The sequence below is a fragment of the Fusarium fujikuroi genome, chromosome FFUJ_chr05, assembly GCF_900079805.1.
Source record: "Fusarium fujikuroi IMI 58289 draft genome, chromosome FFUJ_chr05".
Taxonomy (NCBI): domain Eukaryota; kingdom Fungi; phylum Ascomycota; class Sordariomycetes; order Hypocreales; family Nectriaceae; genus Fusarium; species Fusarium fujikuroi.
Genome location: NC_036626.1, coordinates 4160705 through 4180625, shown reverse-complemented (window position 1 = coordinate 4180625; position 19921 = coordinate 4160705). Strand labels below are relative to the sequence as shown.

The window sequence follows — 19921 nt, the reverse complement described above, 5'->3', positions numbered from 1 at the left end:
TGGCTAACCCACAGAGTCATGAGTTCGAGACCTCATGCATTCCCCTGTTTCTCGTAGCTTGCCTCAGGTTCCTCGAACGCTGGTGCCAAATCCTACAATGTCGGCCATCCACGGGGAGCATTATCAGAGATTTCCTTGCCTGGCTTCCTATCATGCTTTGGCAAAGGTGTTTGCACTGGACCTAATCCAAGATGGAGTGACTCTGTGAGTTAAGGCACATTAGCCCTTAGCGCACATTAAATGATGTATCTCGGTATTGTGCCAGTTAGAGTGGATGTGCTAACCCTAAAAGGAACGTTGCTTTCGCTTTCAACTCAGCAGGGTGCATAACTTCGGGCCACTGCCATGCCCTGACTGTAGAGAATAATAGTACCACTGCCGAATACAGCGTATTCTCGATCATCGAGAATATATAGATAACCGATACAAGCTCCAAGTATCCACATGACTGTTCACAGTTATAATTTCGCTACAGGAACTGTTAGAAAAGGGTCAAGGTAGGGCAAATCAGAGTCACTCCGTCCATGAGCGACGAGAAGCCTATTTTTGATGATCTCAGACTCATTCCACACTCAGGGTCAACATTTCATTTTGGCATCTGTCAAATGCAATCTCAATTATGCATACCTGAGTTTGCTCTTATATTGACGGAAGCCTAGTAAAATGGTTCTTGATTCTAACTTCCGCTACCGAGAACATCACAGCATACTTTCCAGAAAGCGTCCTTGGTCGAGAAGAATGCTCTTTGATATGAGTGATTGAGACACATCACTGATACTCCATGGCTGGATAATTTAATGAGTAATATCGCCGAGGAATGTAATAGGCCGAACACCCTGTAGCCTCTGGTACTCCCAGGAGGTAACAAAGAAGAATTGCACGGTCACCGTGGGACAATGCGGTCCATGGATGACGAGGTCCAGTTGTTCAGCGGAACTGACACGCGACTGATTCCTCACAAGTCCCCAAACTTGAATTCGTACTTCACAGTGTTGTCATGACTGGTGTCGGATGATACCAACGAATTTGACGAAGCTGGGGAGTATCGACCAGTTCTCAATATCAAACACTATAAATAAACGAGCCAGTTACTCTTACTCTCCATGTATCCATCATTCGGATCCGATATTCTGCAGCCTATCGTCGACGACCGGGAGCATATGCCGATCTCAACCTTATCTAGCTGGTCCATATGACGATTAAGCTAGAAACTGCTAACAAGAACTGGGTGCCATACGCATCCGAGTGGCCGCTGCCACTGGCAAACTCAATCGTACGCCTAGTACTAGAGCCTAAGGCTGAAACCATGCGAGCTAAACGGAACACGCTCCTTGAACTCTCAGTGACACTGAACAAGGGCATCCAAAGTCTTGAACAAGCCATTTTGGACAAAGAACAGAGCTAACAAAGCTACCAGTGCTATACAGCCTACAAAGAAGTCTGACTAGTTGATGTAACTAACATTCATATCTGGTAGAGCTCAAACCATAATTTCTCTCTTCATCCCCAAGTCCTGAATCTGACTCCCCTCGATCCGACGCAGCCCAACACAGCAAAACTCATCTCAACTCAAACTCACTCAACTTAGCACTCAAGACAACAACAACTACGACTAAGTCGCGACAAGTTCAGGCAAGCGAAAATGCCTTGTCCTACTAAAGAATGTCCAACGCCGTCAGGCAATAACCCGCGAGCGATGTCCCCCGAAATCCTCGACGAAGTCAACGAGCGCCTTATCGAATGGCTCAAGCAAGAAGCAACTACCTTCGACGATGAATCATCCAAAGATGAATCCTCCGAAGATGAAACGTCCTCTGACGAAGAAGAACCTGAAAAGAAGTCGTCTAGACCTTTTGGAAGTTTGGCTCTCCGCTTCAAGAAATGGTTCACGGGCCATCACCATCAAGAGAAGTAAAGGTTTCGACACCTTATGGTGCGTAAACCATAGTTATGCGAGGAATATGTCTACTTACGCTCTTTTCTAGATCTTTGAGTAAATGAAAGCGAAGATCTGAAATGTTTCGCGCAAACGTCGACGCCAGCACATTTCCCATTGCCAAGACGACTCCATCAGCAGTACGATCGCCTTCTTCTCCTTGGCCAAATTTTGTTCTTTTTCTCATTACTGATACCCCTGATGCGCGGCTGCATTTTGCATTTTGGCCTTCCACTCTGCTTTCCTTGTTTGGTTTTGTGGCCACTGGGTTGTTTGTTTACTGTGTCGTGGACAAGAGACAAGCTGAGTCTAGACGTACATGGCAGAGAAACAAGTGGCGCATCGATTATATTCATTAATATTAACATGATATTTCCCCATGATCCATATTTCAAAAACTAAATTATTGTGAAATTGTTATTGTTCTTCTAACAACAGAGCCCTGATATGAGGCTCAGCACCTCCGTAACGTACCACGACGCTTCGGTTCAGCTTGATCACCTTGATACCATGTCTCAGCACGAGCTGGAGCGGTAGCTGTGGAAACACGGCGGCTTGGTGTCGAGGACATAGGCGTTGTATGTGAGCTAGATCCGCTCCCTGAAGGACCCCAAGAACCACTCGAAGACCGAACAGCAACAGAATGGCTACGACCCAGTGATGACAGATGAGGGCTGCTCCACTGTGTGTTTGGGGTCTCGGGCAAACTCAGCGGTGGCCAACCAGTTGGTGATCTGAAACTTTGAGAGTTCCGGTCCCGCTGTGATGCTCGCTGCTGCGGAAGTGTCGGTGAGATATCCAGCAGAGGAGGTGGTGTAATACCAGACTGAGCGCAATAGATCGAGTCGGTCCTAACGGATGAGACATTCGGTGTTCGTCTTGGACCGCAACGGTTCGAGGAGCTTGCTGTTGATGCTGACCTAGACAATCCTCGTGGAGCTCTATTGGTGTCGTATGAAGCGCGGTAGCCCCTACCTTCGGACTCAGCGAGAGATCCCAAAAGACCTCTTTTGAATGGACTGTCGTTTGGTTTGGTCATCTGTGATCTAGCCTCCATCTGCCGTTTAAGCAGATCATATTTTTCCCCGAGCAAACCCGTCGGACTGAACGGCTCGGAAAGCGACTCTCGGTCATTTTCTTCATAGGGGTTTTGCGAAGAGGGTTTGGTTCGATTGAGCGAAGAGAAACGACTACAGGAGTCAGGGCGGTTGCTTGCCATCTCGAATAAATTGTGGTTGAGCAATAAATGTAAGAATGGTCATAGGGTCTTACAGTTAAAATTCTGAGGCAAGGCTCTTGATCAGTTTTCGATAAGGAGGGGGATCACCATATTATGCTGCCAGTCCAAATACCGATTATCCTAATAATCCGTGATATCAAGCTTTGTGCTGCATTCTTACCGACAATACATTCCTTCACGGCGCATGCAGCATAGCCACTGTAAAAGGTATGCCAGAGTAAGCCAAAATCTTGAAACCCTTTCTCAAGCCGGTTTAGCAGATGTGATAGCACCGACCGCGTGAGCCTAGGCTTCCAATAAGAAGCTGTGACACTCAACTGCAACCCTGGGCCTCTTCGGTCAAAATTGGCCGTGTCCACCACCAAGTTGTCAGCACAGCCCCGATCTTTGACGAGGCTGCGCCACCGCATTCCATTGGAAGCATCATAAATGTAATCGTCATACAGTGAACTCGAATGCTCTCAATGGCTTCCAGAAATCTAGCGACTGCCTTGTTGGCCGGTTGTGGCTTTCTCATAGGTCAGGATAGATATTTTGACGACTGTAAGAATCTGCGGAGTTCGTGTATCTGCAGAGTGGCAGTGCAGACCGAAACAACAAGCTCAAGAAATTATATATTAATATTAAGAGTTATTCCGACTTTCGTCCCTTCGATACTTGCAGCTCTACCGACATCTGATTTTGACCCTCTTCTACTCCTGGGTTCGCTGCAGGCCCCTCCGCAGCAACTATCCTCTTCCTCTTCCTTCTACGGTGTATACAACATCCAATACAAGCTATGATCCCCAGCCCAGCCACAATCCCAAACCCAATTCCTACCCAGGCAAGTTTCTCTAGTCCTACCAGACCAGAATCGTTTGGTGACGGGGGAGCTGGAGTAACTGTTTGTTCAGGTCGTGGCCAAGGCCCGCCAGTATACGGATCAGCACAGTCAGGAACGCACGTGGTTCCGCCTGAGTTGATCTGATAAGATATGGTGACTGCTGATGCTAGAAGCAAGTCTTTTTCTGGATCGAACTTTATTGTTGTTGAGACTCGGGTATCTGTTTGCAAAGAGCTTGCCGATGAGAGGTCAAAGGCTGTTAGAGTCAAGGGTGAAGTGCGTGATGGTCTAAGGTTGGACGCAACGCAGAATCTGTCGTAGGGTGTTGCTGAACTGCCGCTTTGATCTGTTAGGGTAGGTCTTCTCCATTCAAAGTCATATGCTCTGCGAATCAGTCAACTTTCTGCACGGACAGGATCTCGACGGTCTACGGACGCTAGGCAACATAATATCTCCCGCGAAGTGGTCGCATCAGGCGTGTAGTCGACGGTATGAGCAGGCGTATATCCAACAGGACATTCCGTTGCTGGATGGCTCCAGCCTGGACCACAAAAGCCGTTCAATCCATGGCCAAGACCGCCAGTAGTGTGAGGATAATCAGTATATCCCAGCCAGAGGTAATCGCACGTGCGTGTCGTTCTGTAAAGCCCCTGCGCCGTGCCAGAGTAGCAATCCGTATCCAATTTCCATACGCTCTTCGTATCAAGACATTCTGGAGGCGGTGTGAAACGCGGTAAAGTCCATGTTGGATTTGGCGTAGTCGGAAAAGTCGTTGTGAAGGTGTCAGTCATCTTCGTTAAGGGATTGATCGAGTTTGTGTAAGTCCCCCTTACTTCTCATGTTGCAGATGAGATATTTTGAAAATGAAATGAAGGGAATAGGCTGACTGCTTATTATATGTTTCTGGTATGGGAATCAGCCTAAGCGTAGGCAGACAATGCTGCAGGGGTGTCGTGCCGCTATCCTGCATGAAGGATTCAAGGCTGTGCTGCAATTGACTCACTACCGCTCTCGCGCTCACAAAAGATCGCACAGGAATTGGTCACTCATCACGCGAGTGGGTACCGTAGATACGAAAATACGAGATTTTGTCCAAGTTAACGAAATTGCCTTCGCAAATACAAATCTATCGTGCCCCTTCTCGGCGTCCTTGCCAAGTAACTCTCTATAGAGCAGAATCCCGCCGGGTAGCGTTTTCCTCGGCATCCATCGATATTGAAAACCATGTAATAAGAATTCATCCGCCGTTCACCAACTCTCTTCTTATCTTGTCCCTTCACAGTCGCACGCATGTGCTGCTTTCATGCCTTGGCTATAGATTTGGTAAAGGTCGCGAAGGAGAGCTGGGCGCTTGGTGCCCAAGGGATTGGATACTTTTGAGGGCGCATGAATCTCTCTCTTAAAGGGATCTCTAGTCATTCTTCGAATCTTGTTCCACCAGAAGTCATGGGCCTCGCTATTGGCATCGAGATTCGCCAAGAGGTCTCCATAAGCATCGGTCCAGAAGTGAAACCCACCCTTGTCTCACTTATCTTGGAAGAATGCTCTCCTCTCTTCCGCTTTTTGATCAAATGTACACAGGTCAGATGGGCTAAAGCCATAGACTCCTTCTCTGGGAAGCCTCGACTCATACTTTTCGGGACACGAATCCCTTTGGACATGTTATTCCTCTTTGAAGGGATTGGCTTGATTCATCAGCAGAGCGAGATTCGGAGTGCGCCGGAAGAGAACCCGTAACTTGGTCTGAGGCGCGACATCGTATTGCAGCAGGTACTAAGAGCCTTCTTGTCCGCTTGAAGTCTCCAACCTGGTGTCATCACTGACCCGAATCGTTTACCATTGCTACGAACAATACAATGAAACTGATCCTTCGGCTCTTGCCAAACACAAACACACGTTAATTCTTGGCATCTTCCGTTCCCCTCTGTTCAAGTTGTAAGACTGCGAGGCACCCTCATGTTCTTTGGATAGATAGCTGTGACTAGAGCTTAGAATCACTCATGCAGGACTTGGTCTGGACAGTCGCAGAAATTGCTTGAATTCTGAACGTCAAAGGTACGAATGAATGGAGTTCTTATTAGCTCCTAGAGCGTAGTCTAGGTCACATGTAAAGTTTCCAACTGAATTTCAGAGGATATGGGTTAGGGGAAACAGGTCTTCGCTATCTTCTCTATCAAAGCTACATTTTCTCACGGTCGATGTCCTGGAAGAGTCCACTTCAAAATCCACTCATCCACGCCTGTTCCCGAGTCGTCTTTCACTGTGCAACGCTGCTTCGACAGCTTGCATTCAAAGACCTTCGTCTCATTATCGTCCCGTCCCTAGACATGTTCCATCTGGAAAGCATAGTTTCCGTCGGCCAGGTTGAGGTCGTTGTCATCTTCGATGCTGACAGCGCCACGAACACGAGAAAGCATGTCCCGAACCATCTTCCACGTCGTGGAGATCTGTTCAACGGACGCAGGATCCCCGATTTCAGCCTCACGAACCTCCTCCCAGTGGTGGTGCGGTCGTTGGGTCGGCGCAAGGTCTTTCTCGGATCGGATAACCCAGACCCGTGCCACAAAGCCTGGGTGACAGGTATGGTAACCTCGCTCCTCGATGGAGAAGTAATCCCCGATAAGCGGCTCAACCTCCCACCACGACAGGGGGCTGAATTCCACTTTCTTTTCAGCCAGCCAAAGTCGAAATCCGGCCCAATGACCTCCAAGGGAGACGTTGCCGCGGCTGTAGCCGTAGAACCCAATATTGGGCAGTGAGAATCGCGAATCGGTAGGAGGATACTGGGAGGCGTCTTCGGGACTACTCAAGTAGTCCCATCCATTCTTGAAGTTCCATTGTGTCCGTGTGTCTGCTTGTATTCCACGGCTCAGGAAATGGTTCTGAGCTTCAAGAGAGTGATCGCCGGCGCGCCGCATGCCCCAGTCATTGCCGTGGAATCGAGGACCGATGACATCTGGCCCAAACATCTGGAAACCTTCAATGCTCCATTCGCGCCCAGCATTCTCAATGATCAATGCCAGGTTCTTCGCTTTGGGGAGACGAGAGAAGATCGGTAGGTTTTTCTCCAGCGGCATGTCATAGTAAGTAGCAGGGGGAGGAAAATCTGATGGCCCGGCTTCATCAGATACGTGACTGGAACTATCGCTATGGTCGTCTTCGGGAGCTAGATCTGTTAGCAAAAGATATCCTATGTCAAAGTTTATGGGGCGTACTTACGAGCTTGACCCCGGGGGAGCCAAACAGTTCGCGACACACCGAGCACATTCTCCACGGGGAGAGCATGTCGATGCTGTCCTGAAACATTCTCCGGGTTCCATGACGCAGAGGGACGGACAGCAGGGAGGCGCATATCAACCGCCTGGAACGTATCGTGGATGGGGTCCATTCGGAAAGGAACCCCCCCAATGCTCGACATGATCAGGGTTCCGTTGTCGCGTATGGCTTCCAAGCACCGGATTTGATTGGAAAGCGAGGCAATTTCGCCGGTCGACTCCTGCAGAGCCTTGAAGGCTTGTTCTTCGTGGTGGTCATGGACCCGTGCGATGTTACTGTGCAAGTACCGAAAAGGCACTGTCACGCATGGGAGTGCGTGCAAGACAATCTTCTTGCGCATCTCCGTTGGGAGATCATTGAACGGGAAGGCTGGCATTCTGTTGTTTGACAGTCAGTACAGCTGTAGAAAATGCAGAGTGGGTGATGTGTCCATACTTAGACGTGATTGACTTGAGTTGACGTGAGTGATGGGTCTCGTTATCAGTACCAGAAGTGAGTGTCGTGAGAGAATGGTCGGTGTTGTGATAGAAGGTAAGTTGTATAGAGAGTTGGAAGATTTGTTGATGGTTTGGAAGATAGGTTGGAGAGAGTTTGAGAGATAGAAGAAAGGTTGAGAGAGATTGAGAGTTGAGGTTGGAAGATGGAGGGAAGATCAAGGTAGGAAAAGATGTGGTTGCTGAGGTAGACAGCTGTTGTGGAGAGTGAGCATTCACCGTCACTGCCACCGGCACAACGGATGTGAAACATAGAGACCTTGATCGCCAGTGCCAGCCCCAAACCAGAAGCCAAAGAGCAGGCTTATGTTCAACCAGTGAGCAATGCACGCCGTGAACGCGACCGAGGTGTATGCACCAGTGCTCAGCATGAGGCAAAGACCGTTTTGTTCATTTGTCCATACCAACGGTCGACGGGCTCGACGCAGCTGCCAGTGGAAGACTAGGTCACTAGGCTGTTCCCATGGCTGACTGGCGGGTTCAACGCGTAAATTTGCCGCGTTTGCAGTCGACGCGTTGCTAGATGGCACACTTGGACAGTCAGCTCGCGGTAAGGCAACTCGTCTGCAGTGGTAGGTAACCTGCTCCACGCCGTTTCTATCTCCATCCCGCTTCCCAGTGTTGGCTCAATATGTCTGGTTGAGATTTCAGCCATCGATCCATCACAAGTGTCGTCTGACTATTCACTCTACTCTTCGATGACCCCGACGAGCTCGAAAGAGATAACATCGTGTCAACTCTATGCACTTGCGTTCTCCTATACTTATGCAACAATGGCCTTGGAGCTACTCTCACTCTTGGCATCATTGCATTCATGCTGCAATGTCCCTATCCGCAAGTCTGTGGCTCCTTACCCTTCACTTCCCAAGCCTTTGCCTCTTCTTTTTGAGCCAAAGGGTATCTTTCAGATAACCCTGCATGGAGTAACTCAATGGCTGAATTTGTCTACACAGATATGACAATCTGTTTGCCTCTGACCCATCTCTATCTACTCAGACACAAACGTTGATCGCTATGCCTCTGGGAATGCGAGACCCAATCGATTCTCGAACGTCGTATGCAAGCCCATTCAACCGTCCTTCAGCGAATAAGTCGAGACAAGGCTGGATATCCCAGACAATTACAGTATCAAGTCATTGAATCCAACCATGACAGAGTCCTTCTTGGGCTTACATTTAACACCGAAAGCGAAGCTAGCCCGAGTGGCCTTAGAGTCTCCGAACCTGGCCTCGATACACAAGGGGATTATCCCAATACTAGACACTTAGCCCCATCATCCAAACTTCAATTTCATATGTTCCAGCTCAAGGGCGCCTATGACATCCATCAGAACGTAACAGGAGCGATCGTTGCTACAGGCTTCGATATAGCAAAGACGTGCACTTGGTGCCCATGCAACTTCACTCCACGAAAGACTCGAGAATCCTTCAGATATGAGCCCAGGTATCCGAAAGCTATATCGATACTCTCCTTAACTGACACAAACTTTTAAAGAATCCGCCAAGGTCGGGAAGGGTTCCGATGTCAAGTGGACTTCATCACGTCACATGTCGAGTTCAATTGCTTCCATGGCTCTATATGCAAACAGCAATGTCGAGTGGCCACAATTCCATCCTATCCCGAATAACAAACACTTACTTGCTTAGGTGACCAATTTCGACAAAATAGACGAAGCTGGCCAAGACTATGGCGCAAGGAGCTTAGGGTTGTCAAGATTTATCACAAAAAGACAGAAATTGGTCTATGACGCCCGACGTCTGCAACTCCGATGTCAAACAATACAGCGGACATTACGCTCACTTGATCTGGGACGAGCCATTTCCATACCGTAAAAGTCCTTTGCTAGCTTTCTTGAACCCGTAACCTACATCTCCAGTGGCGGCGGTATAAGAATCGACGCCCTGTTCACTTAGATCCTGTTCACCAAAGGCGAAATTCCTTGATGCGGCACATTCCCTGCTTGTGCTGGCATGCCGAGATAACAATGCCTCTACTGTTATTCTCATTAGTTGCTTGCGGGCAAAGTGTCATATATGGCAAGACGTTGCTAGGGCATGGTGCACTTAGGTGGGTTGTTTCTTTGAACAGATATACCTCGTTTTCATACCGATGTATCAAAGCAACATAAAAGTATCATATCGGACTTCCTCATCATCGATAAATGGTAATGCGAAGTAAACACTTCTTTCCCGGGTGTTTCATTACATCTTAATAACTTAGTTTTGAGTTTTCAGTTTGTGATTCTATCATCATTCCCCCCTACCCTGAACGTTGACAAACGGCCTCAACAAATGACACAATTCTGTCGGTGACTGGGTAAATCGAACCCCTGCAAGACCCTCCAAATATCTCGCTGATCTTAACGGATTGCAAGGTTAAAGGACCCTTAGCTGGAGTTTGTGGATGCGATTGGGTCACTAACCGCTGTCAATTGTCATTGCGTGTGACACCGATGCTGATCCCCGGGTCTTGACATGACGATCGCAATATCGCGGTGTAACTTGAAACATTAGTAACCAACGAATAATAATTCATCGTCATACATTGATTCATAGCATTCCTCTATCGATTGTTTTCAAAGTCGTCGAGTCAGAAAGACCTCAAATGACGCTATACATGTGTAGTCGCGTTTCATCATATCCGGAAACAGACATCTTTGTTATTCCCTTGTCCCGTCGCTAACCATACTCAAAGCATCACAATGGCCGCATTCCAGTCCAACACGCTAAAGTCAAGACCAAAGAACAATTCCAAACTCCACGGGCCGATCCCCAGGAGTAAAATCCCCGAAGCCTTTTCCCTTCTACGCTCCAGAAACCCTCTTCTGCGCTAGTCCCCCCAACTTCTCAGCAGCAGCCCCCAGACTCCTTGGGTCAGCACCCTTGATCTCAACCTGCCCGTTGACAGCGACCTGCTTCCCCTCCTTGAAGAAGAGGAACGTCGGCATGGCTGTTATGCCGTACTGTCGCGCGGCGTCTTGCACGTGGTCTACGTTGACTTTTGCAAAGGCGAGGACGTTGTCGACGCTGTGCTTGGTGGCGAGTTGCTCGTAGACGGGCGCGATGGCTTTGCAAGGGGGACACCAGTCTGCGAAGAAGTCGACGGCGACGTATGTTGTTGACGAGAGCAGCTTTTGAAGCTCGTCGTTTGAAGTGATGTGATGCACCATTTTTGTGTTTTTTTGCTGGTATTGATCTACAGAGATCGGCAGAAAGTTTTAAGATGCGGTGAGATGAGACTCGATTTAGTTTCGGCAGTTGAAGTGAGTAATCCTGGCGTTGTTGAGGCTGCGATGTGTTTATATCGTTATTTTTCTCTTTGCCTCCGCTTGCTCATGGATCTTGAGAGAATCACAGAGAGCCGCTTTGAAATGGGAATCACATCACGTGATGTTGCGCAATTTGGTGATTCCTCATCAAGGTTGATTACTGAGCCACGTGTAAGCCACAGCAGATTATGTCATGATTTGAGGCTGAAGAGCTTGGACAAATTAAGATCAACGAAACGTTTTAGCGAGGCAGAAAAATAACTCAAATGCAAATCATCAAGGCTCCGTCCCTGGCTCTGTAACATCTGACAAATGACCCCAACCACGGATATAAGAGAAGTTAATTATACGTTGCAGCTGATATTTTGCGTTTGACTGGGTTTCTACTGCGCCGCTCATTATTCTAGAAGGAAGTGATATTAGGCATTGCTTTTTTGGTGTCTTGCATACCATGCCCCAGACTCAAAACTACCCTGCAACGATCACGGGCTACTGTACGTAATATCAATCAGCAATCGTCGCATAACATGTTACATGTTACCAGTCTCGGCCCTTGGTCAATTATCACCTCCCTCTTAAGGCTGCCTCCCGCAGTGGAGAGAGAGCAATGTTATACGGGGGGCATTCGCTAAGGTAAATCCGGAATCATCTCCGGAGACCGAATCACCTTATAACCCACCATATAAGGGTACAGTACACAGCTCCATTGCTTGGCTATCGCGGAGACCATGAATCCTGCCCCGGATGGAATAAGCACAAGCTGTCGAGAGAGGGTGATTAATGCAATAGTTCAGGGGAATAATATCGGGGAACTTGAAAAGATTGGTCGGTTATCGTTTACCGATACCCACGTGTTAGAAAAGCCAAGACTGCAGCCGAGAGGCAGGTCTAGGAGATAAAGAGCAGGTAACAATGACCCAGAATCGATAGCTAAGAAAAAGAGGCTTGCATAGAAGCGAACGCTTTGATGCAAAGGAAGCTGAATCGAATCGTAAAAAGAGACTTGTCACTCTTGAAATAAAAAGAAACGAGCGTGATAAAAGCCTCCCGCGAGTCACGTAATTCGAGATGCCTCATTCAGTAAGTGGGGAGGCTCTGTGCTCCTCTTTGACAGGACTAGAAGCAGTAATTAACGCGACCATCAATTGTGTGCTAATCTGCCCCGGATAACTCGGTCTCAACTTCAAGATAAGCGCAAACAGTGACAAGAAGGAGGGGAGCTGAGACACTTCTGTTACTGACGATCCGGCTCAATCTTCCCTTGGCCTTTTTGGGGGGGAGGGCTTTCATGGAGTGATCACCGAGTCAAGTCCCCTGGTGCCCACGCGATCGGTCGCTTGGCGCAGGAAACTAGCAAAGTCTATTGGCGACCATGAGCCCACTGTAAATCAGCGTCTAACTTATTTGGGGAGATAAAAAACAGGGTCGGCGGGCATGATCCGTTGAGCGAGGCACCCGAGGAATGGATATGGGAAGACGTTACGCGAAGGCTGGGGCGCCACTGTCGCAGTTCTGTGTTAGTTCGCCACCGAAGGAGAAAAAAGAGCGCTTCCATCCTTCCAGGGCTTTGTTCAGGGCAGGGTACAGTAGTGTTCTAGACGGAACATGATCTACTGGCTCAGCTTGCATCAAGGATGTCAGTCAGTCACCCATGGCTGCATCACAAATGGCCTGCAAAACGTGGCAAAACTGCATTGCCATTCCTTCGATCGTGCAGCGAACTGAGACAAGGATGATGAACGAATCAGATCCTCGTCCCAGCTAATGTGCACCTCTTCTCCAACCGACGACACCCGCGCCTTTTCCTTCGGTGCTTGAAGAATCAGTGGCGGCGTAAAAACGGGACTAATGTCAGCTCTAGACCCAAGCTAAAGAAAACTGGTTTATCCTCCACCCCCGATCCCCTGAGACGGTTTTCATTCCCAAATCTCGAAAAACTCCACCTTCGGAGGAAATAATAAAATACTAAACCCAAGCTCTTGGTTTCCATTCCCCCCCTTTAACCCACCCCCGCGTTGCTTGTTGTCTTTCTTTTATTTCCAGTGTCGTGTTTTGTTGTTGCAGAGTAAACTCAAGTCATGCGCCGTTGCATCCTCGACAGCCCTTCCACGTCGAATTAGACACTGCACCCACCTGCGAAATCACCCGTCGTCGATCGATCCCCACGAAAAGCCGATTTGTAGACGAATTTAATTACGTGCGACCGGCAACATGACGGCGTTTGAGGCTGAGATATGGACTTGGTACAGTCTGTCGTGGATAATTGTCATTGCGAGAATGTAAGACATGGCATTTTCACGAAGGATCATTTGGGTTTGAAGCTGACCCTGGTACAGGATATCACGACGGATGTTACTGGGTTCAGTCAAGAAGCTACAAGTCGAGGATTACCTGATGATAGTAGCAATGGTGCGTCATCATCACCACCAACAATCCACGGTGCAATTGTCTAATTATTCTTGCTGCAGTTTACCGATACCGTGTTGATGGTCGGAATGTCGATTATTTCGCAAACGAGCAGTAACCTCATCGATCCCAGCGAACACGTCGTCCTCGATGCCCAAGAGATCAGAACGAGAGAGTACGGATCGAAATGGGTCCTAGTCGTCGAACAAATGCAGATTGTCACCATTTGGACCATGAAGTACTGCTTGCTGCTCATGTACAACCGCCTCACGTACGTCGCCTTGCCCCGATGCCCAATTACGGTTCTAACAGTCGCAGAATGAGTTTGAGCCAGAACTTGGCTGTCAAGTTTGTCGCCGCCTATGTCACTGCTGGTTTCGTCATCATGGAGATCTTGTACCTTGGTGTTTGGTGCCGTCCATTTAACCAGTACTGGGCTGTTCCCCCGAAGAACAGTATGTTACATCGATGCTCAATTGAGTCAAGCTAACCGTTGCAGCTCAATGTTCTGCTGCGACGAACCATCTCATCACCAACGCCGTCATCAACATTACGTCCGACATTATGATCATTCTCATCCCAATGCCAATCTTCCTCAAGTCCCAGCTCCCATTGAAGCGCAAGGCTGTCCTCATCGGCGTCTTTGCATTGGGTGCCTTCACTGTAAGCTCCAACCTCACGTCAACCCACCTGAAACCCAAACTCACACCGCACAGATCCTCTCCGCCATCCTCAACAAGTTCTACAGTTTCAACGAACCCTTTGGCTCAAACTGGACATTCTGGTACATCCGCGAATCCTCCACCGCTATCATCACGGCCAACCTTCCCTACATCTGGACCCTCCTCCGCCGCATCTTCAAGCTCGGCTCGTTCAGCGGCTCGACATACGGAAAGAGCACAAACAACCCCTCCAAAGCATACCGCTCCAACTTCACCAACCATCGCTCCGTCGTGCGCTCCCAGGTCCGCGCGGATCATAACCTGCATCAGGTCGACAGCGAGGAAGAGATCAACGCCACTTACGCTCTACCGCTCAAGATCTACGCTAAGCACGAGATTCAAATCACGAGTGAAGATGCTGGTCCTGAGGATAGGAGGGGACCTGTGGGGTGCATCCCTGATGAGTTGATGAGCCATAGCAAGGATAGCATACGGACCGACGATGTAGAGACCAACTCTGAAAGATCGGCTGCCGGTGTTGTCAAGGTCTATCACGGCGTATAGATTTGATGGGCGACCATTTTGTGTCATTTTTGTTATTTAATGTTTGATGATTTGGGTAACGCCTGGATCTGAATACCCAGCGATGTATAATTTGCCCGTATAGATAGAATCGTGCCTATAGCACCAGAAGCGATATCAACAAGCTTTCGTCACAAGTAACTATTCTTCTTCCAGCCATGCTTCACTTCAGTCAATGCACGTCTGAGGGGTTCTCATGCTAAGCTTAAGCAGCCTGTCTTGGGCTTAGCCTACCGCTCTTGTCGTATGACATCTTTGACGTGCCAAGACTAGACGAGTCAGGCCCCCCAAACTTAACTTACACCAACAAAGAATAGCTTCGAACAGGTTATCAATGCGTTGATTCCGCACTCCTCAAACGGGTAAGCTTTGATGTCCGCGTCCCCGGCACAATTCCGTTGATCGGCGTGCTCTTGGTGGATGAATACAACCGCTTCAGAACGCCAGAGTTGTCCGCGACTATCTGTATCTGTGGGGTTTGCGAGTGGCTAGTTGAGATTGGGATGATATCTTGCGGATCCGGATGGAAAGGGGCTCTTGAAGTGTCGGAGTTAGTCTGATTTCGGACTGACAGGTTGTCGGCCCGGGAGTAGTTCAGATAACTGTCCGTGACCACGTGCTATTGATTGATAGCGGTTGTTGTCTGACTCGAGCGATAGGCGGTCGGTTCTAGATCTGTTCGCCGCTACCACTGCTGCTGCTTTCATGTGATGGCCTGGCGTGAATTATACATGGGCTGAACTTGGAAACCAAGAGGTGCACTCTTCTGATTGACATGTAGTGGAAGCCGACTGAGAACCTCAGACGCGGGCTGTTTCTTTTGTTGCAGAACAATACGAGTAATCACAATAGATAGCGTAGCTCTTTAACGGTACTCCAAAATGAGCATTATGGTCAGATAGATAACCCCGTACACATTCCCTGACATCCGATTCGTGGCAGATCAACTGGACCGAGGTCCCTTTCGATTGTTTGCCTCGTAGTAGACCTAACACTTCGTCGTAACGCTGAGGAGATCTTTCATGTACTCCGTAGTCTTGAGGAGAAAGAACCTGCTCTCTTCTTAAATAATTCTCCGCGTGAGTTGACAAGACCAGCTTCTACATAACACAACACTCATCAGCAGGCTGCTTCCCTTTCAGCTCCAACCCCTCCCCCCTCCTAATCAACATCTCCTCCTCCTGCTGCGACACCCTCGGCGCCAACCTCCCCCTCAACTCCGCAAACCTATCCGTCCACCAATACCCAACCTTCATCCACTGCGTCACAGTCCAGTCCTGCTGGTACTCCTCCAACGTCTCCTCCAGCTGCCTCTTCATCCCCGGCTCATCCGTAGCAGCCCACGCGATAGCCAGCGTCAACGGAACATGGCTTGCACCTAGCGGTCTGTACTGGCTTATTCGGTGCGCGAGGGACACGACCTCTGATGAACATAAAGCTGCTTCTCCCACGAGAGCGAGGTTGTATGGGTCGAAGGCTTGCATGAGCTGCCCGATTATTACGAGCACGGTGAGGAGGACGGAGTAGGCTGAGTTGTAGGAGCGTGAGAGGCGGAGTTGCATGGGTGTTGGGGAGAAGCCGGGCGCCCATGTCACTGCCTTGACGATCTCGGAGACCTTGCGTAGGTCGCGGCAGAGTCTGTGGTACGCACATGTTATCTCCATGCGGTGGAGTTCAGGGTCGTTTATGAAGTCTGGGAGTCGGCCTAGATTTCGGATAGAAAGGCTGGGGATTCCACCGGCGTCTTGGCCGTCTTTCTGGGCTTTTGCGCTTTCGGGAGTTGAGGGCGGGTTGTTCTTTTTGAAGTTGTCGAGCATGTCCCAGAACCATTTTTCTAGCCTGACCTTGGGGTTTGATATACTTTCTATGATCTGGGATTGTTAGCTCGCCTGAGCTGATGAACCTTTTGGAAAGAAAGCGAGGTCGGGGGACATACCACTGGAACGCAGAACGTCAAGAGCATGTCTGTTTCAAAACCGGCTTTCCAGTTCTCTCTTGCAGCCGCTTTGAGGAGATATGCCAAACCTTGGCCGTGACTCGTAGTCGGGTCATCATCTCTTCCCAACCAGCCCTGAAGTTGTCAGTCTTGATCAATCCTACAATACGATTCACTCACCTGACAGATCATAATCAAGTACACCGAGCACATAGTCTCCGGCATCCTCGCCTTCGCAGGATCCTCCAAGCATAATCTCAACGAACTTATCGCTTTGACATACTTTGTAAGCGCATCAACAGTCTGATACCCCTGCGGTCGATGCAATGTCGAGAACGTCGTAGCCAACGCATCAGCAGACGCATCGAGTGCTTCGTTCCTCCCCAGCCGCGCAGGAATATGTCGAAGAAAGTCTCCGTAACAGGTGATATCATATCGCAGATCTGTAATCTCTAACCGCGAAACAAGAGTTTGAGTGACCATTGTTGTTTTGTTGTACGGGACTTTGATCAGCGCTTGGGTGAAAGAAATGGGCGATTTTGAAGACCGCGAACTTGAACTCGTAGTGTCATCTTCTGTGTCGATGCTCTGAAGACTTAAACTGTCTCCTGGTTCGAGGGTCTGGACTTTGAACTTGTAACGCTGCTTCCCAACGTTGATACACGGAATATCAAGCCTTTCACACCTCGCGCACCTGGGCTGAGCTTTATCACACTATCCCCCGGTTAGCCTCAACAATTCTCCAATACCAAACCAATATCGCACCAACTTACCTTTTTCTTCTGCTTCCGACACGCATCGCAGCCTTTGTAAGATGGAACGCCGGGCATTGTTGATCAGAGCGGTATATCTCACCCAAAAGAGACAAGATTGATGGGACCAAGAAAGGCGAGCTGGGAATGCCCGAGATAGTTAAAGGCCCCGCAGACTCACTCGTTGAGAAGGACGAGATGCACGTAGTAAGCTTGGGTTGGTCTCAGCCTTGGAAATGGATCTCACATGTTTTCGTCTCCACTTGAACGATGACGGAGCGCGCCATTTTGCCTCATTTGGAATAGTGGGCTTGGGATGAGCCACGGGATTGGCATGTTTTAACAAAGGAAGCAATTGAGCGAGATTTAACTCAAGTACTTGTACATGATTTGCTCGTTCGCGCCGAATTCTAGTGAGGCTAAATTTGCTTATTTGGTGTCTTGGCGAATTAAATGATCGAGGGCTGTTGATCCAAGGCATACAGGCCTTTATTATCCCGAGATCAGCGCATCTAACAGACTTGCTCAGCCTTGTACGATAAGCTGCAGTGAGAAGATCTTTTGCCTCTCTATTAGTTTAATTACTATATCAGGCAAGTTCCTAATTATAGACTGAAATGAGACTTTGAATGGATGTCGTTCATCAGAGTAACACCTCGCTCACGGATGCTGTTGACCCGATAACAAGAAGAGAGAGAAAAAAAACCTACAAAGATTTAAACCTTAGGAAAACTAGCTTTACAGGACGTATCTGAAATCCATCTTCTGCATATCCGTAGTATCCTCGTCAACATCATGCAGAATATCTGAATGACGGCCGGTTCTCTTGTCCCTCTTCGTGTTCTCCCTGCGCAGCAAAAAGCATGTAGCCGCTGCAATGACAACCACGCCACATAGGCAGATACAGCTGCCAGTAAACCCTGCACGATATCCGGGGCCGGGAGATGCGCCAAAGATGACAGGGCCGATGACGTTTCCAACACAATATCCAACAAAGGTCGAAGCACTGGCAGTTGACTTTTCTGCAGATTGTGTTAGAATAAGGGGCCCCTCTGCACGATATGAGATGGGGAGACGTACTGGTGTGACCTGAAATGTTGGATGCCGATAGACCAACGGCCAGACCACCGGAAGCGACCTGAATGGCAACGAGGAAGATCCCTGCAAATAAGAGACCCTTATTATCCCTCGGTCCCAGCCAGCAGATCAGAGCTCCGCTGATCGAGATAGAGGCGCAGATAACGATGCATAGGTATCGGGTGTTGCACCACCTGCGGGTGATAGTACCAACAATAAGAATACTAAGGGCAGTGACCGCCCCAATAGGGCATGTCAGAGCCAGAGACTCGAAGTGATTGAAACCAAAGCCATTGATGACCATGGTGCCAAAAGTTCCGAGGGCGCCAGATGGCACACCGGTAAGCATAACAATGAGAGCGCTGCTGTAGACCTTGTAGTCACGAAAGGCCTCGAAGAACTGAGACTTGTTGAATTCGTGGCTGATGGCTCCAGCATTGTTTCTCTGGAGGCGGTACTTTGCTATCTCTTTCTCGGCGTCGGTCAAGCGCCTGGACGTCATCGGGTTGTCAGGGAGGCAAAAGAATAGAACGGCGGACCACAAGATAGTAGCGGCGCCGAGAATAAGAAACATGGGCTTCCAGGAAGGAAGAGATCCATGTGTCTGGCCAAGGCCGTAATTTATGAGGGGCGAGACCATGGTTGCAACACCGACGCAGGCATACCAGAGCGATGTTCGCAAAGCCTGCTCCTCCCGAGTCCACCAGAAGGTAACCAGCACGGTGAAAGATGGAGCGACGGCTGACTCCAGAATACCAAGGAATAGTCGGTTGACCATGATGCCCGGGTAGTTGTAGCATGCAGCAGTAGACATGAGCACAGCTCCCCACAACAAGGTCGCAGAGGCAACAACACGAGAGATGGAAAAGCGCTGCGTTAGGTACATCATTGGGTAGGTGCCGATCAAGTAGCCAATGTAGAACATCATGGAGGCGTTGGCGTACTTCTTGTTGTCGGTGATGGGAGTGCCGTTCTTCTCGTGGCCAATGATTGCTGTCAGCTTCAGGTCTTTGCTGAAGCCAAATTGTGTGGCAGCGCTCATGACGCCCTTATCATAACTTTGGAGAGTGTAGGTCATCATCATGAGGGGGACGATCCTTTGTGCGACCTGTCAGTAATGGCCCGCAGAAAAGAAGTCACGAGTCAAAAATGAGATTGCTCTTTCTTTCTTACCAGAGGTCGATCTTCCGGAGATACTTCTTCTCTTCCTCAGGTGTAAAGGGAGTCGTCGTGGCGGCCTTGCCATCAATGTCTTCAACCCTTTCAACATCGCCAGCAAGGTTAGCCTTGGACTGTTGGACTGTGATGTCGGCTGAACTCATTTTCGACAAGGTGGTAGTGTTGGTCTGGGCTTGGAGCTGCTGGTAACCGACTGGAGTGTTGACAATGGTTCTGCTAATGGAAGTACATATGGATGTTCTTATAGCTCACTAGAAGTCGCTGGATAAAACGGCAATTCGGTAACAAAA

At 49.0% G+C, this 19921-nt stretch overlaps 8 protein-coding genes; 2 read left to right on the top strand and 6 right to left on the bottom strand.

Annotated features, from left to right (window-relative positions):
* Positions 1 to 1192: 1192 nt before the first annotated feature.
* On the top strand, positions 1193 to 1915 carry FFUJ_14377 (uncharacterized protein; the record flags this gene model as incomplete). XM_023578398.1 has 2 exons in its annotated part: positions 1193 to 1273; positions 1589 to 1915. The coding sequence occupies 2 exons, from the start codon at positions 1193 to 1195 to the stop codon at positions 1913 to 1915; spliced, it is 408 nt and encodes a 135-aa protein (XP_023431214.1).
* A 475-nt stretch (positions 1916 to 2390) lies between these two features.
* On the bottom strand, positions 2391 to 3155 carry FFUJ_14378 (uncharacterized protein; the record flags this gene model as incomplete). Its single annotated transcript, XM_023578397.1, has 1 exon — positions 2391 to 3155. The coding sequence occupies one exon, from the start codon at positions 3153 to 3155 to the stop codon at positions 2391 to 2393; it is 765 nt and encodes a 254-aa protein (XP_023431213.1).
* A 651-nt stretch (positions 3156 to 3806) lies between these two features.
* FFUJ_14379 (uncharacterized protein) lies at positions 3807 to 4790 on the bottom strand (the record flags this gene model as incomplete). XM_023578396.1 has 2 exons in its annotated part: positions 3807 to 4383; positions 4435 to 4790. The coding sequence occupies 2 exons, from the start codon at positions 4788 to 4790 to the stop codon at positions 3807 to 3809; spliced, it is 933 nt and encodes a 310-aa protein (XP_023431212.1).
* Positions 4791 to 6320: 1530 nt separating this feature from the next.
* On the bottom strand, positions 6321 to 7651 carry FFUJ_14380 (uncharacterized protein; the record flags this gene model as incomplete). XM_023578394.1 has 2 exons in its annotated part: positions 6321 to 7165; positions 7219 to 7651. The coding sequence occupies 2 exons, from the start codon at positions 7649 to 7651 to the stop codon at positions 6321 to 6323; spliced, it is 1278 nt and encodes a 425-aa protein (XP_023431211.1).
* A 2921-nt stretch (positions 7652 to 10572) lies between these two features.
* Positions 10573 to 10938, bottom strand: FFUJ_14381 (probable thioredoxin; the record flags this gene model as incomplete). The annotated part of the gene is made up of 1 exon (XM_023578393.1): positions 10573 to 10938. The coding sequence occupies one exon, from the start codon at positions 10936 to 10938 to the stop codon at positions 10573 to 10575; it is 366 nt and encodes a 121-aa protein (XP_023431210.1).
* Positions 10939 to 13248: 2310 nt separating this feature from the next.
* Positions 13249 to 14669, top strand: FFUJ_14382 (related to integral membrane protein PTH11; the record flags this gene model as incomplete). XM_023578392.1 has 6 exons in its annotated part: positions 13249 to 13316; positions 13374 to 13446; positions 13506 to 13714; positions 13762 to 13898; positions 13943 to 14106; positions 14160 to 14669. 6 exons carry the CDS (start codon positions 13249 to 13251, stop codon positions 14667 to 14669), a joined length of 1161 nt encoding a protein of 386 aa, XP_023431209.1.
* A 1118-nt stretch (positions 14670 to 15787) lies between these two features.
* FFUJ_14383 (uncharacterized protein) lies at positions 15788 to 17453 on the bottom strand (the record flags this gene model as incomplete). XM_023578391.1 has 4 exons in its annotated part: positions 15788 to 16558; positions 16624 to 16758; positions 16804 to 17337; positions 17397 to 17453. The coding sequence occupies 4 exons, from the start codon at positions 17451 to 17453 to the stop codon at positions 15788 to 15790; spliced, it is 1497 nt and encodes a 498-aa protein (XP_023431208.1).
* A 660-nt stretch (positions 17454 to 18113) lies between these two features.
* FFUJ_14384 (related to allantoate permease) lies at positions 18114 to 19774 on the bottom strand (the record flags this gene model as incomplete). XM_023578390.1 has 3 exons in its annotated part: positions 18114 to 18397; positions 18456 to 19549; positions 19626 to 19774. 3 exons carry the CDS (start codon positions 19772 to 19774, stop codon positions 18114 to 18116), a joined length of 1527 nt encoding a protein of 508 aa, XP_023431207.1.
* Positions 19775 to 19921: the final 147 nt, after the last annotated feature.